At 33.8% G+C, this 15,420-nt stretch overlaps 1 protein-coding gene across 4 annotated transcripts; it reads left to right on the forward strand.

The window, feature by feature from the left end:
• The first annotated feature begins 3,993 nt into the window (after positions 1-3,993).
• Positions 3,994-14,856, forward strand: LOC109788462 (RING/FYVE/PHD zinc finger superfamily protein). Of its 4 annotated transcripts, none has more exons than XR_014427895.1 (8): positions 3,994-5,559; positions 6,240-6,601; positions 7,103-8,170; positions 8,274-8,429; positions 8,566-8,917; positions 10,609-10,708; positions 11,834-11,904; positions 12,008-12,130. XR_014427895.1 is itself a non-coding variant. In XM_020347195.3 (8 exons), the coding sequence occupies exons 1-8, from the start codon at positions 4,575-4,577 to the stop codon at positions 14,335-14,337; spliced, it is 3,459 nt and encodes a 1,152-aa protein (XP_020202784.1). In that variant the 5' UTR covers positions 4,154-4,574; the 3' UTR covers positions 14,338-14,856. The 4 variants fall into 4 exon arrangements, 1 of the variants encoding a protein (XP_020202784.1); XM_020347195.3 differs by lacking the exon at positions 10,609-10,708 and adding an exon at positions 13,996-14,856 and having other exon boundaries at positions 4,154-5,559; XR_002238736.3 differs by lacking the exon at positions 12,008-12,130 and having other exon boundaries at positions 10,609-10,738; positions 11,834-11,955.
• Positions 14,857-15,420: the final 564 nt, after the last annotated feature.

Raw genomic sequence — 15,420 nt, forward strand, 5'->3', positions numbered from 1 at the left:
AAAATCTAAAAGGTTTAGAATTTTGTCTGACACAAGTCTTTATATTCTCCATTTGGAGATGTGACCTAATTGTTTGTGTCATAATGCAATTGAATTCTCATTGGTTAATTTCTTCTTTATGCCCAAAGTACTTAATTGTAAAAATTCATCAAATGAAACAAATGCACTAATTAAATAAAGATTATCATAATCTGATAAATAATCATAACCAACCAAATTTGAATTATGAAACAAACCAAATTTTCCACCCTCAAATGAACAAAACTAACCAAATTTGTCCAAAGCAGAAATAAAAAACAAGTTTTGTCTAAAAGACGATACAATAAATGTTTCATCAAAATCTAAATAAAAACTAATTTTAAACAATAATTTAGATTTCTCAATTGCCTCAACCTGAACTATATTGTCGTTACTTACATGGGTTATTTTTCACCATCATTTGGTTTTCAACAACTTAGACAACTTTGTATAGACATACTAATGTAAGTTATGACACCAAAATCTATCCACCATGTATCTCTAGGTACAAAAGTTAAATTAACCTAAGAAAAAAAACTAAGTTAATAAGCATACCTTTCTTAGCACGCCATGTTTGGTAATTAGTGCAATGCTTATTCACATACCTTATAGCTCAGCAAAAGAAAAACCATTGTTTCTTCATATTCATTTGATTTATTTTGTTGTTTCTTTTGAGGTGTTGTAATTACATCTTCCTTATCCTCTTTTTTTTAGTCCCTTGCCTTTATTTTTTAAGGTAAAGACTATATGAACACTTTTTGTCTCATCTTGCTTCAATTTTTCCTCTTCCTGAACACAATGTGAGATGAACTTATTCAGAGACTAAGTTTTTTTTTTGACAATTATTGCTCATCTTAAACTAACTAAATTATGTTGGAAGATGTATCATAACTAAATGCACTAATAAGTTAGAGAGTTATATACTACATGCTTATAGTTTTGAAGCAATGTGAAACGTATCCATGATGTACTTTTTAATGTTGCCCTTACCCATATACTTCATTGAAATTAGGTTTTCCAATCGTGTACCTATCTCAGACTTTTCATTCTTAACAAACCTCTTTTCAATTTCTACAAAAAAAACTCCTTGACTATATTTATGTTTCCAGATATTGTGCTTTAGAATGCTTTCAGAATGACCTTCTTCATGATCATCAAACTCATGCAATTTGACTTCTCCCACATTTTCACTTTTCTCTTATTTTTAGAGGTGTTCGTATCTGTAAAAGGTGAAGGTAAGTCTAATTTGAACGTAAGGTTGAGATTCATTACTACAAGGACTATCAAGATATTATTTTTTTAGGACTTGAAGTTTGAGTTATTCAATACATGAATAGAGTTGTCATTGACAATAATATTTGTAGGATCATTCATAACTGAATTAAGAACAACAAACAAGATACACTCATATAAATCTCAAAATACAATAGATAAAAATCAAATTCAAATACATATATATAGATAATACATAAATATTTAATCTTTGGATAAAATTTTGACTATTTAATGATATCTTGATGCAATAATAAGAACATGTCAAATAATAAACCTTCTTATGAGTTTGATTTATTATTCACACGCAAAATTGAATAATTATTACACATTTATCATCACAAGTGCACAAGTAATTATGTAAAATATTAGTCTTCTTTTAAGTCAACTAGTACCTACATAAGTTGCAAGATCATAACCTTTTATATTTTAAAATAAATTAATTTCCACAAAAGTTAATTTAGTGACATGTTTCAACTAATTAATCTCAAAAAAAAAAAAAAAAATATATATATATATATATATATACTTTTTCAATATTTGAAAAATTAAAATCGAATGCAATTTAACATATATAATTATTGGATTTTTTTTATGAAACACAAATATCATAAAATTGAAAGGAAATTGTTTTTTAAAGGACAATCAACCAAGCTATATATAAAATTAGTAACCAGATTTAATATATAATAAATTAAAGAATCAACAATTTATTACATAATTTGTAATAAGTATCGACCTTTAATTTTATATGTCCATTGATTCACAATAGTTATACAATTATATTATATTAATTATAAAATCAATTAAAATAAATAATAATAATAATAATATAATAAACATTTTTTTTTTACTTTACAACTAATTGAATACATAATTGATTTCATGAAAGATTAAACTCATGATTCATCGAGTATAAAAGAGAAAAAATAAAGAAATAGTAACTCAATTAAAAATTATGATAATCAAAATAATATGATTACGAAGATTGGTTGAAATAGATTGAATTAAAAATAAATATATCATATTATACTCTCATCCATATAAATCAAATCAATCATATCGATAATCAAAATTTATTTTATCGTTCAAAGTAAAAAACTTTTCTCTAGCGGTCAACATATACATTGATTTTTTTAAACTAAAGGTACATGGTAAATATGTATAATTTAATAACGAAGAAACTTGACCAAAAATTCTTAATGATCAAACATGATAAAGATCGGACACCGTTGTTAAAATTAAACTTAAACTATTGATGAAAACTATTATCTATATAATTCACAATCTATCATGTTAATCTTTATAAATTATAAGTAGAAGATTATCTAAACTCACAATGACAAGTGAACAATATGGTTTGACTTTCTAGATTAACATATACTATCTTGAAATAACTTTTTAATTATATATCTATTTCTTTCTAATAATGAGATGTCAAAAAAAAATGTATTGTAATATGAGGACATAACTTAATTATAAACAATCACAAGATTACCTTTTGATTGTTTGTTTGTTTGTTTTTTTATTTTTTATTTTATTTTATATTTACCCATGCAAAATAGAATTACTCTTCAACTATTTCACATTAAAGGTCTTATATTCTTTCAAATTTATAATTTTTCAAAAAATTTATATCAAATCACTTTAATTTGACACCTTATGAGTTATAAAATACAATTATTCACATATAAGGTTAATGTTGAATTAAGTATCTAAAATTCATACCATCCACCACATCAATATCATGCATTATGTTAACTAGTATAAAAGAAAAACATTTTGTGTTTTTCTATATTTTTTTTAAAAGAAAAAATAATAGATAAAACAATTAGAGGATTAGGTTTGAGATGAATTAGAGGTGATTATAACTTATAACTTATAAGAGTAAAATAATAATAAAGTTTGTATACACAAAAATTGAAAATCAATTTTATATATTAGTGACACGTCAAACCCAAATCACATTTAAGAAATCAAATTATGTAAAAATTCATCTTTATTTTCTAAAAACATGCACAAAAAAAAATCCTAAAAACCTCCCTATTTCAATCCACATTTTTTTAATGAAAATATTATGTTTTACATATGAATCACTTGGGTTTTTTTAATGAAAAATATTATGTTTTATGTATGAATCACCTGTTTGTTTGTTTGTTTTTTTTAACATGATTTAACTTTTGAGAAACATAAAACACAAACTAATTTGGTTTTATTTTTCACTTAATTCTAAATTTTTCAAAACTATTTCAATTGATGTAGATTTTTTTTCTTCAATTCTTTAAGTATGAACAATTTACTTTAGAAAGTAAAATAAATAATTTAGTCATTGATGAGAAAATTAACAGTTGGTATTATATGTCCATGCACAATAAATCATACATGTATTGGAATATTATTGATTTTTTTTTTTCAATCAATGATCGATATTACTCACTTAATCATTATTAATTATAAAGAGTCAAATTACCATATTTTAGTTTTAATTATTCAAGTTAGCAAAATTATCCTTTATATGATTTTTTAGGATAATCATAAAATATTTGCTGATTTTGTTAATAATTAATTTTTGTGAAAAAACTTAACCCAACGATCACCCACTTTGTTGATGACTATTTATTAGACATCTTCCGTTTAACTTCCCAAACCATCACACATTCCCTACCAAGAAGCAAAGAATCACCATATCATTGCTTCAGTCAGTACAAAACTTTCCCGATCTTTCGACTATCACCATCTTCATTAGAAAAAGGAAAGTGAAACTCTGATAATGGAAAAATATCAGCCTGTATTCCATGAAAACACACCAGTACCTTATTAGTTCAATAAAACAACAAAAAACTCCTTTTTCTGTATCTTTGCTTCATAAAAAAAAAAAAAACCCAAAAACGAGCCCATTTCTGCCTATCCTTTCCTCATAAAAAACCCCCAAAAAATTACATTTTTGTGTATAATATTTTTGGAGAGTTTCCATCATGGCCAACAAGGGCATGGAATCGGATGCCCGATCCAATAACCGCAACAACAATTCGGTTATGGATTCGGGTCACACAACACCCACCGGGTCGGGTTGAACAGTCGAATTGGATCCAAATCAAATGCACCACATCAGAACCGGATATTAGTTCCGATTCATTCTCTTCTCCACCCTTGCCATCTCTCTCCGCGTCACATGTTTCCTCTGGCGAGAGCAGAGTCTCTGGTCGCACCTACCAATCCGAAAACCCTCGCCGTCTAGCGCCGTCACCGCCGCTTCCGGCTCCGTTTCCTCCTCCGCCGCGACGATGAAAGGCGGGCGATCGCACCGCCCTCAGAGCTCGGACCCGCCGGACGAGTGGGTGGACGGCTCGTGGACCGTGGACTGCATCTGCGGCGTCACGTTCGACGACGGAGAGGAAATGGTTAAGTGCGACGAGTGCGGCGTGTGGGTCCACACGCGCTGCTCGCGCTACGTCAAGGGCGACGACACCTTCGCGTGCGACAAGTGCAAGGCGAAGCACCACACGAACATCGAGGAGAACGAGCTCGCGCAGTTCCTGGTTGAGCTCCCAACGAAGACGATATCGATCGATAACAAGAAGGCCCTCCCCTCTCGGCCCAGGCTGTGGACGGAGAAGCCCATTGAGGAGCGGGTCCATGTCCAAGGCCCACCCGCTGGCGAGCCTTCACTATTCGCCAACACTTCCACCTCCTCGATCTTCTCTCCTCAGCTGTGGAAAGCCTCCGGGTATGTTCCTAAGAAGTTCAATTTTCAGTACAGAGAGTTCCCTTTCTGGGGTGATAGCGATAGTGATAACGTTGATAACGCTGATAACGTTGATAACGATAACGATAAAGATAAAGAGGGTGATCAAGAGGGTTCTCTAGCACAGCCACAAGTGCAAGAACGGGATTATAATAATGATAATGTGGCTGAGGCTGAGGCTGAGGCTGAGGCTGGGGCTCTTGTGTCTCTGGCCAAAGACACTGCGAATACTGCTCCTCCTGTATTGGACTCACCTGTGGAGGCTTTGGTAGATTCTAGATCTGGCCATGGTAAGGATTTGGACTCGGGCAAGTTTGGGAGCGGGGATACGCTGCCACGTGTCCACAGTTCCGTGAAGAAGGAGAGGGCTATGCTGAGGCCTCCGGTTGTTCATAACAGCAAGCGCCGGAAGGAGGATTCCGGGGCTTCGAATTCCAAAGACCGGAGTGGGAAGAAGCGGTCCAGGACTTCCTCTGACAGAGAGGCGGATCCCAAGAGGAGAACTCAGCATTCTTCTAAAACAGGTTATTTCAGTCACGCCACTCTTTTTTCCTTTTTTTATCTGCTCTGCTATTTGTTGCTGTTATATTGGAGAATTGTAAGTGGTTTTGTTGTGATACATGATATTGTGGACTGATGTGGCTGCAATTGCGGTTATAGAGACCCAAAACCCGGCTGCAATTGCGGTTATAGAGACCGAAAACCCGGCTGCAATTGTGGTTATGGACTAGTTTTTAAAACCTTCGTGTTGATTTTTCATAGTTGTCCAATGTTCATATCTTCATGGAGATCTTTGTTCAGTGATTCCCTCTTGGTAATGTTATTAAATGGAAGGAGTTATATAGGTTTTTGTTTCATTATGTGTCCATGAGCAAACAGTAGTGGTACCTGATATTGTGGACTGATGTGACTGCAAATGCGGTTACACAGTCAACGACCCTGAAAACCCGGTTGCAATTGTCGTTGCAGCCTGTTTTTTAAAGCCTTTATATTGATTTTTCCCTATTGTCCAATGTCCATATCTTCATCAAGATCTGTGTTCAGTAATTCCCTCTTGTTACTGCTATTGAATTGCTGGTTGAAAAAGTTATATTTGTTTTTGTTTCATTATGCGGCCACAAGCAAACATCATTGACTATGGTGTGTTTTACATCTTGCTCTTGTTGATTCCATCTTTTATTTATTTATTTTCCTGATTCCACAGGTGAGGGAAAACAATTGGACTTTTATGGGGACAGAGGTCCGAAGGTTTTCAAGGCTGATGCTCGGAGCATAAAGAACAAAAACTTAAAAGACATAGCGGCTCAAGAACATGTTTCTGATGATTATTTACCTGTGGATACTGTCGTGGAGGAGCCAAATAACAACTTGACAACTACTGAGGACTCTTCAGAACCGTTAAATCCTGTCATGTCTAGACCTAGTCTTTCTGTTGGAGATGTAGTAGCAGAAGAGAAGGCTAGTCATAAAGCTCCTACTTTGGCGGAGATGTCTTCTAAGACTGATGATGCTGTTACATCGGCTTTAAAGCATAATTATGTTGGAAATGCTTCAGCTAAAGAAAAGGTGTGTATTACTGACACTGCCATAATTAAAGATTGGCAAAGGAAATCTATGTTTTGTGATTATCATGTGTCAATTAGTGAACCTGTTTGTGCCCATTCCATATTTAATATGGTTGCATCAACATTGGTTATGCTCTGCTAGGTTCTTATATTATAGCATACTACTTGTTTCTGGGTTTAAGAAAGTAAAATTTGAGAAAACTTCTTATTATTTCCTGAGTACTTACTGAAAATGCTAGGACTTTATCTCCCCCCCGAAGAGGGCATCTGCTTTGTAGATACTCAAGCTTGTAATATTGCCTAAATATGGGATACTTAAATTTTCTTCTTGGGAGCCTGTAGATTATTTTCTAGTGTCTGAAGATTTTATTTTTAACCATTCAAGGTATTTTTATTTTTACTAAATTTGTACATGCATAATTTTATGGATATTTTGCCTTGAATGCCTTTAGACTTGATATTACACTGCATTTTAATGACATTTCTTGTTTTTATAAACAAGGATGGAGATTGCTTGGCATCTGATAATGTAGATGATACTTTAGTAGTAAGAAGTGCTGTGAGTCCTCATACAGAAGGTCATTGTGGTTCTACACCAGAACTTATGGATATCCAAGTTTCTCAAGATCATGACTGTAACATGGGTTCTAGCTCTGCAAAATGCAAAGTTAAGGTGAAGAGAGAGGATGATGTTGATAAGTTTAGAAAGCCCCCAAATTTTCATTCTTCTCCTGTCAGTGATCTTAAAAGCAATGAAAAATCATCTGATGACACATCTGATACTGTTAAAGTGAATGATGCTCCAGTTCCCTGTTTACTATCATGTGAAAATAAGGTGGGTAGTGTTGACATTTCATCAGATGTAATCCCTGCTGATCATACCAATAAGCCCAATGAATTATCTGGTGATTTTTGTCATAGAAAACAAGAACTGGAGGGGTCTGAAGGTTCCTTGGAAACACAAAAGGGATTTTCAGAAACCAAAGATAGTTCAGATGCTGTTAAAGATCCATCAAAATCTGAAGCACCTGGATGTCTGCCTAAAGTGTTAGCATGTGTTGGAAAATCATCTCCAACTTTGTCAACCACGAACTCTAGACGATTGGATCATGACATCAAATCTGAAGATACTGAAACCCCTAAATCTTTTACGAAGCATGGAGTGATGACTGATGGTAACATTCACATAAAGAATGAAACTTGTACAAATAATGCTGCCAGGGATGACAATCCAAAGAAGTCTGTAAGAGAGCGACCAAAATCTTCTTTGAATTCCAATTCAAAAGGATTGCATTCAAGCAGGAGTGTGCCAAATTCTGTCTCAAAGCAAGTCATTCCAGACGTGAGAGATTCTGTTCATGTTTCGTCTTCTAAACCATTGACACATCAGACTGCAAATATCTTAGGCTCTAGTGATTCTAATGCATCTTTGCACCATCAGAAGGTTTTACAAGTGCAGAATAAGATTTCAAACCAAACTAACATCCACACTTCCTCAAAGTTGACCCAAAGTCATGGGTCATCAGTGAATCCTTCCCCAATAACAAATTCATTGCTGACTGACGAAGAGGTCTGAGCTGGATTTCTATTTTTCTAATTAACTTCCAAAGAAGTTTCTCTATGGAATATTCTTTCTTGTTTATTAACTTATCCTTTTATTTTTTCGTTGTAAGCTTGCTCTGCTCTTGCATCAAGAACTGAATAGTTCGCCTCGTGTACCTCGTGTACCCCGAGCACGGCAAGCAGGTAGTTTGCCACAGTTGAGTTCTGCAAGTGCTACAAGCACGCTAATGAGCCGAAAATCTGCCGGAGGAAAGGACCATTATTTGGTAGGATTCTGTGACAACTAAGATCGATAAACATGGCTTTGTACACCAATTTTATTTCTAGAATTTTCACAATCTTTCACAATAAATATGGTCAATTTGGCTCTAGAATGTGACTAAATCCATTATATTTGCACAGGCATCTAAACGAAAACACAAGGATGCTTCTAGAGATGGGTCTAGCAGTTTGCGGGAACTTGAAGGTGAAGCTAAAAGGATAGAGAAGGAGAAAGGTCCATCCTCCTCTGATCAGAGGAAACAAGATATGCCATATGTGGAAGATGCTCCTGCAGGGGAAGAAAGCCTTGCATCTATGACAGCTGCGAACTCCATTGCTAGCAATACTGTTTCTCCCACTTCTGCAATTGCAAACAGTGATCCATCCTCCCCTCCTGAGGATCAGAATTTGTCATCTATGCATAACTCGCCCAGGAATATATCTGATGATGATACAACAACTGCTGGAAGGCCAGTTCATCGCACCTTACCTGGTAGCTTCCTGACAGGGAAATAATGAGTGCTATTTTTTGTTTGTTTTGATTTTTAAATCTTCAAACAAAAAATATGCTGGGTTCCTCCTTTATCTATTATCTAAGACTCGATAAAGATCAAACCTTGTTGGTTAATAGTTATAGAACAATGATCTTAGAATTTTTTTTTTTCATTTATGGGCATTTATAACTCATCCAATTATCTAAAGCTTCATTTTATGTTTGGAGTATGTTGACAAATACTGTTGGGAATGTCAATTTCAAATTTTCAATCATTAAGTGAGTAATTTGAGATATATTAATTGATATGTAAATGATTGTGACTTGGTTTCTGTTTGGTGATAATTTATAGAGGAGATGACTCTTAGGATTGTAAAGAGCAATTAATTAGTGCTTATTCATAAAGTCTTTTGAAGTCATCACCACTACTATAAATAAAGGTTCTTGTGATGAAAATAACCACCTCAAGTTGAAGAGGAGGTCACCTAACCAAGTAAAAGAGATGTGAGTCTCTTATGAGTGAGAGAATGTTTATCATTTCTTATATCTTTTGAGCGGAAGACTCAAATTTGTAGGGTAAGTCTTTACAAGTCACCGCTATGAATAGAGGTTCTTGAGATGAGTATAACCACCCAAGTTTAAGTGGAGGTCATGCACTCAAGTAGAAGAGATGTGAGATTGTCTCTTATGAGTGAGAGAGTGTTTATCATTTCTTATGACTTGAGTGGAAAACTCAAATTTGTAGGGTGATACACTATTGAGGGGGAGTTTATGGTAATCTTATTTGACATAGGAAAACACTTTTGAGACAGTTCGTGGACGTATTCAAGAAGTGCCGAACCATGTTAATATATGTGTTCTTTCGCTTGGTGTGTTTTTGTTTGTATTCTATCCTTTGATCTTTGGTATGTGTGCTTGGGACTTTTCCCCAACAGTTGTATAATAAGTCATCACCACCACTAAATAGAGGTTTTTGAGATGAAAAGAACCATCCCAGGTGAAGAGATGTGAGAGGCTCTCTTGTGAGTGAGAATGTTTATCATTTCTTGTATCTTTTGAGTGGAAAATTGAATTTGTAGTGTGATACACTATTTTTGGGAAAAAAAATTCAAGTTTGTCTAGAAAACTTATAAATTTTATTTGAGATAATGAATCACTTTTGAAATGATTATGTAGACATAGACAAGAGGTGTCAAACCGCATTAATTTTTGTGTTCTTCTGTTATTTCTATTTGTGGTGTGTCTTTGTGTGTGCTTTATACTTTGATCCTTGTGCATGCGAGAGGTTTTTTCTCAACAGTGATATTAGAAGTCATCACCACCATTATAAATAAAGGTTTTTGAGATGAAAAGAACCATCAAAGTTCAAAAGGGAGAGGAGATCATGTACTCAAGTAGAAGAGATGTGAGACGGTCTCTTGTGAGTGAGTGTTTATCATTTCTTGTAACATTTGAGTGGAAGACTCGGATTTGTAGGGTGATAGACTATTTGGGGAGAGATTTACAAATTTGTCTAGAAAACTTGTAATTTTGTTTGAGATAGTGAAACACTTTTGAAACAGTTCTTTAGACATAGGCAAGAGTTTTTGAACCACACTAATTTTTGTGTTCTTCTTCCATTATTTCTATTTGTGGTGTCTTTGTGTGTTTTATCCTTTGTTCCTCGTGTGAGAGGGTTTTTTCCTTGACAGTGATATTAGAAGTCATCACCACTACCATAAATAGAGGTTTTTGAAATGAGAAGAACCATCCCAAGTTGAAGAGAGGGTCTTGTACCCAAGTAGAAGAGATGTAAGTCCAGAAGATGCGAGAGAATCTCTTGTGAGTGAGAGTCTTTATCATTCCTTTTAATTTTGAGTTGAAGACTTGGATTTATAGGGCAATACACTATTTGGGGAGAGTTATTAAAGTTTGTTTAGAAAATTTCTGATCTTATTTGACCTACTAAACACTTTTGAGATGGTTCCATGGATGTAAGCAAGAAGTGTTAAATCTCGTTAATTTGTGTTCTTCGCTATTTCTATTTGTGATGTGTTTTTATGTGTATTTTGTCCCTTGTTCCTTATCGTATGTGCGAGGGCTTTTTCTCCAACAATGATACATGAAGTCATCTTAACTAATAGAGGTTCTTGAGATGAGATAAAAACATCTCAAGTTGAAGAGGAATTCATATATAACTTGTATATAGTCAGTCAGAAACCATATATAGATCATAGATGTCGGTCTGGGCATGACCTACTCTTGTAACCTATTAAGCATGAACATTGACATGGATACTACACACAACACAGACACATACACTTTGACACAACTTTTGTTTAAAATATAGGACACTGGGACAGTCCATATTTATTTATTTTTTCCTCATAATAACGAGTCTCACAAAAGAGTATTAACATTATTTTACCATCAAAGAACTTGGTCTCTTTACAAAAATTCCCAAAATAAGGAAATGTAGTTATATATTTTAAGAAAGGGATATTCACCTTCTCAAACCAACTTTTCAAGTTTTTTCTATGATAACAAGCCTTACAACAAATGTGAGGCATTATTTCTTATTTTTTTAATTAGATTTTAAGCTGACTCTTTTATAAATTAAAAAATAAGTATTAGTTTGTCTATCGATACAGAAGTGTCAGTTCAAGTGTCTGAGTGTTGTATAAAGGTGACAGCTTCAGTATTCAAGCTGACAAAAAATGTTTTTAATTAGATATATAATGAAGTGTGTAACACTGTGACACTTCAAATAGGAGAGGTATCCATGCTTCATAACTTATAATTTGTAGTCAGACAAACAACAAATATCTCTGTAATTTTAAATTTTTGGTAAATACTGAAATAGAAATGAAATTAATTTGTGAGTCTATCCAGCAGATTGTGGATAGTTTCTTACTATACATATGTATCCAAATGCAGGTTTAATCAATGAAATTATGAGCACAGGGAAGCGCATGACATATGTGGAACTCTGTAATGCTGTGCTACCGGTATGATTCTTTGTTAGTTCTTTTTTTTTTTTTTTTTTTTTTTTTTTATTTCTACTATGAAATGGCTTATCCGTAAACATGTTTGTTTTGTGTTTTATCACAGCACTGGCATAACTTGAGGAAGCATAATGGAGAGCGGTATGCATACTCAAGTCACTCTCAGGCTGTTCTTGATTGTTTGAGGAACCGGCATGAATGGGCAAGATTGGTTGATCGGGGTCCAAAGGTATGTGGATGTAATTGACATAATCACTCTTCAACTGGGTATTGCTTACTGAATATTGATGGAAATTTCATTTTAAAAACCCTCAACAAGTCAACAGGGACTGAATTATTTTTGTGACTTACCAAATTATACTATCAAGTTTTCTATAAAATTCTGTTACATCAATTTGTGAATGATCGAAGTCTTGGTTGCACTTATTTTTATTATTGCCGCATAAAGCATTTGACTTCAGCCCGGATGTGATATGTTAGTCCTATTTGATCAATCTGTTGCCCTCCATTTTCTTTCTGTTTGTTTCATTCCCAATCTTTAGATTATTATCAATTTTTAGTATAGGAAATGGTAAAAAGAGAATAGCAATAGATTCTGTGTTATCTGCTGTGTGATTCTGTATCAACCTATTTGAAGATCTCCCAAGTTTCTTGATTGAATGATTTACAATGTTTGGTTGAAGAGAAATGTAGGGAAGGAGAGGGAAGAGAAGGGATTTTCCTAATTTTACCTTGTTTGGTTCAAAAATCTGTAGGGGAGAAGAGGGGAAATAAAGGGAACAAAATCCCTCATGTTGTATTTTTGTCGGTCGTCCCTTCAATATTAGGGGAATTTGGAAGGAAGGAAAATGGTTTATAACTTCTGGACTGTGCACACTAAATTGTCCCAAGATTTTATTTTACCTCTCATTCTTCCATCATAGTATATTTGTTGTTGTGGAGATTCTATTTTCCCTACATTTATTTATCTCTTCCTTAAAGGAGTTAGAAATCGTAAAATCTTATAATAATTTGCAATCAATTCATTCTATTTTTCCCTTTTTAGAAGATAAATTTATATATTTAAATCATGAGTCAGATATACGAATACCCTATCCTATCCATCTGAAAATCTTGGTTCAAATCCTTCGATATTGGATAAAAGATGTCTCTTTCTTTCATTTATTAAGGTTGTTTTTTATTACTATTGTAATTGGAATAGTCTTTTTACTCCAAAAAAATGGAATTCTACTTTTTTTTTCAAAAAGTAATCCAAGATTTTTCTTGTTCTTATATAATTTATACGTATGGGAATCTACATGAAACAAAGTATTAACTATCCTTTCCCTCCCCTTCTCTCCTTTGAATTAATACTGTCCTTTCCCTCCATCTCTTCCCCCCCACCCCCTTCTATCCTTTGAACCAAATGAGAGAAGTAGAATACAAGTCCTCTGACATATTGCTATTATTTTGAAGAGAATAATTTGTATTTTTCAAGCGATACAGAAAAGTAGAATACAAACTCCTGTTACAGAAGTGAGAAGATGAAAATCAGGGATATGGCAATCTACATGCCCCCCAAAATAGGAAATTAAATTTGTTTTATCACTATAAATATAACATTAATCCTATCCAAAGTCCTAGTATCTATGAGATAGAATTTAAACCTATTTGACATTTCCAACATTATGGGATTCAGTACCTTGTAGTCCAGTTGACCTCACAAAAATATAGTGAATTTTGATTTTATTTCTTGTAATTTATTTTTTCTGGGTTTTGAAGTTAAAAGTTTAGAAAGTAGTCCCTATTGCAATTTACTGATATGATGTGATATACATGTGTAACATGTCTAGATGTAATTCACATAATTATTAAATGATGATCGGGGCTATTTAAAAAAATAGTTTTATTTCTCATCAAAACCAATAATTTTTGAATGACAAACTAAATTTTATATTTGGATGGATTAAAAATATTTAAAGCAATTTTTATTCATTTAGTCTTTCCTTACAAGTTGCAAGATGACCTGCTTTTATCTTCGCTTACTTTCTGTGACATTGCTGCTATATGTACTGTCTAGACAGCTTTCAATCTAAAAGTGAGTCAATGTTTCAGACAAATTCTAATAGGAAAAGGCGTAAGTTGGATGCTGAAGAATCTGATGATAATGGATATGGCAAGGGAAGAAGTGCAAAAGAGGTTGAAGTGAAGAACTTTGAGTTGCAAAAAGAAGAGTACCCTAAAGGCAAACGTAAAGCTCGAAAGCGCAGGCGCCTTGCTCTTCAGGGAAGAGCAGTGAAGGATGTCAGGAGGAGACAAAAAGCTGGCTCGCAATCGGATGAGGATGTTGGTCCATTCTCCAATTCTAGTGAAGAGAGCATGTTCAGTGAAGATGATATTCAGGTTGGCAGAATATGTCCTGCTGGAAGATCATCAGATGAGACAGGTAGTGCCTAAATATGAACTGGCTAAATAATTTCAAGTGGTTGTTTTTCCAAGAGTAAAGAATTGCTGGCTAGCCGTCTTTGCGAGCTTGTTTAGTGGAGGATGGATTGCGGGTGGCTTGGTTTGGTGTGACACCATATCAGTTGTGTAAATATTTGTAGCAGTAGTTGTATCTTTTCATGAATGAGGCAGAACTGAGTAGGTTGTGTAGAATTTGTAAGTGACTAAGGATTGGGTTAAAGAGCAGAAAGAATGTACAATTGGATTTGATTAGGAAACAGTACTAATTTAGAAACTACCCTTGGTCACTGGGAGCCTGGCATCTGATAATCTAATCTAACACTCTCAGTGGTCTTGTGACAATGGGTGGCTATACAAGGACAAGTAGATGTGGTAGCTTTGCGAAGGACAATGTATAGGATAATAACTGATTCTCTGTTGTAAAGTTCTTGTATAACATTTAGGCTTCGCATTTCTCACTCTTGTTAGCTGATTTCATCAAGTGATTAAAGTATTCTGTTGTATTTCTCACTCTTGCTGCTTTTGAAGTCTTGGCATGAAAACTGTGATCTAATATGCGTCCAACATAATCAATTACGTGCTATTTCAAGCAGCTGGGATCATTGGAACACAATACGACTAATCTTCTGATCTCTTTGGAACGAACCAATGACAAAAAATAGAGCCTGAACTTTAGAAGATTTTTTTATGTAGCAAGTAATGTGGGAAGTTGAAAAACCCACTAATATGTCCTAGCATAATATACGTATTAATACATGGTTAGTTTGTTAAGCACCACTTTTATTCTTATTAGTAATTATACAATCATATTTTATTGATAACCTACCATTCTATTACTTTCAATATCATGAACGAAACTCTGGAAGCAAAAACCATTATGTGAACCATGTCAGGAGAATTAAACATTCTTTTACCACAAAATGTGGGATGACTGAAGTAAGTGCAACTCATTTTTTTTATTTGTTTATGATATGAAATTATTTCGACAGTTTTATTTTAGCCTTTTAACATTTAGATGGAATTTTTTATTCTATTGTTTTTTAATAGTTTAATCTTGATTCGTTGACCATGAAT

Source organism: Cajanus cajan, chromosome 7, assembly GCF_000230855.2.
Source record: "Cajanus cajan strain Asha chromosome 7, NIPB_CcT2T_4, whole genome shotgun sequence".
Lineage (NCBI taxonomy): Eukaryota > Viridiplantae > Streptophyta > Magnoliopsida > Fabales > Fabaceae > Cajanus > Cajanus cajan.

What these genes read in the sequence shown, in the direction of transcription:
- LOC109788462 (XM_020347195.3), top strand. Translation starts at nt 4,575, where the DNA reads ATGAAAGGCGGGCGATCGCACCGCCCTCAGAGCTCGGACCCGCCGGAC. An exon ending in CATTGCTGACTGACGAAGAG is followed by an intron (nt 8,171 to 8,273) that starts GTCTGAGCTGGA and finishes TTTCGTTGTAAG; the next exon opens with CTTGCTCTGCTCTTGCATCA. An exon ending in TCTGTAATGCTGTGCTACCG is followed by an intron (nt 11,905 to 12,007) that starts GTATGATTCTTT and finishes GTTTTATCACAG; the next exon opens with CACTGGCATAACTTGAGGAA.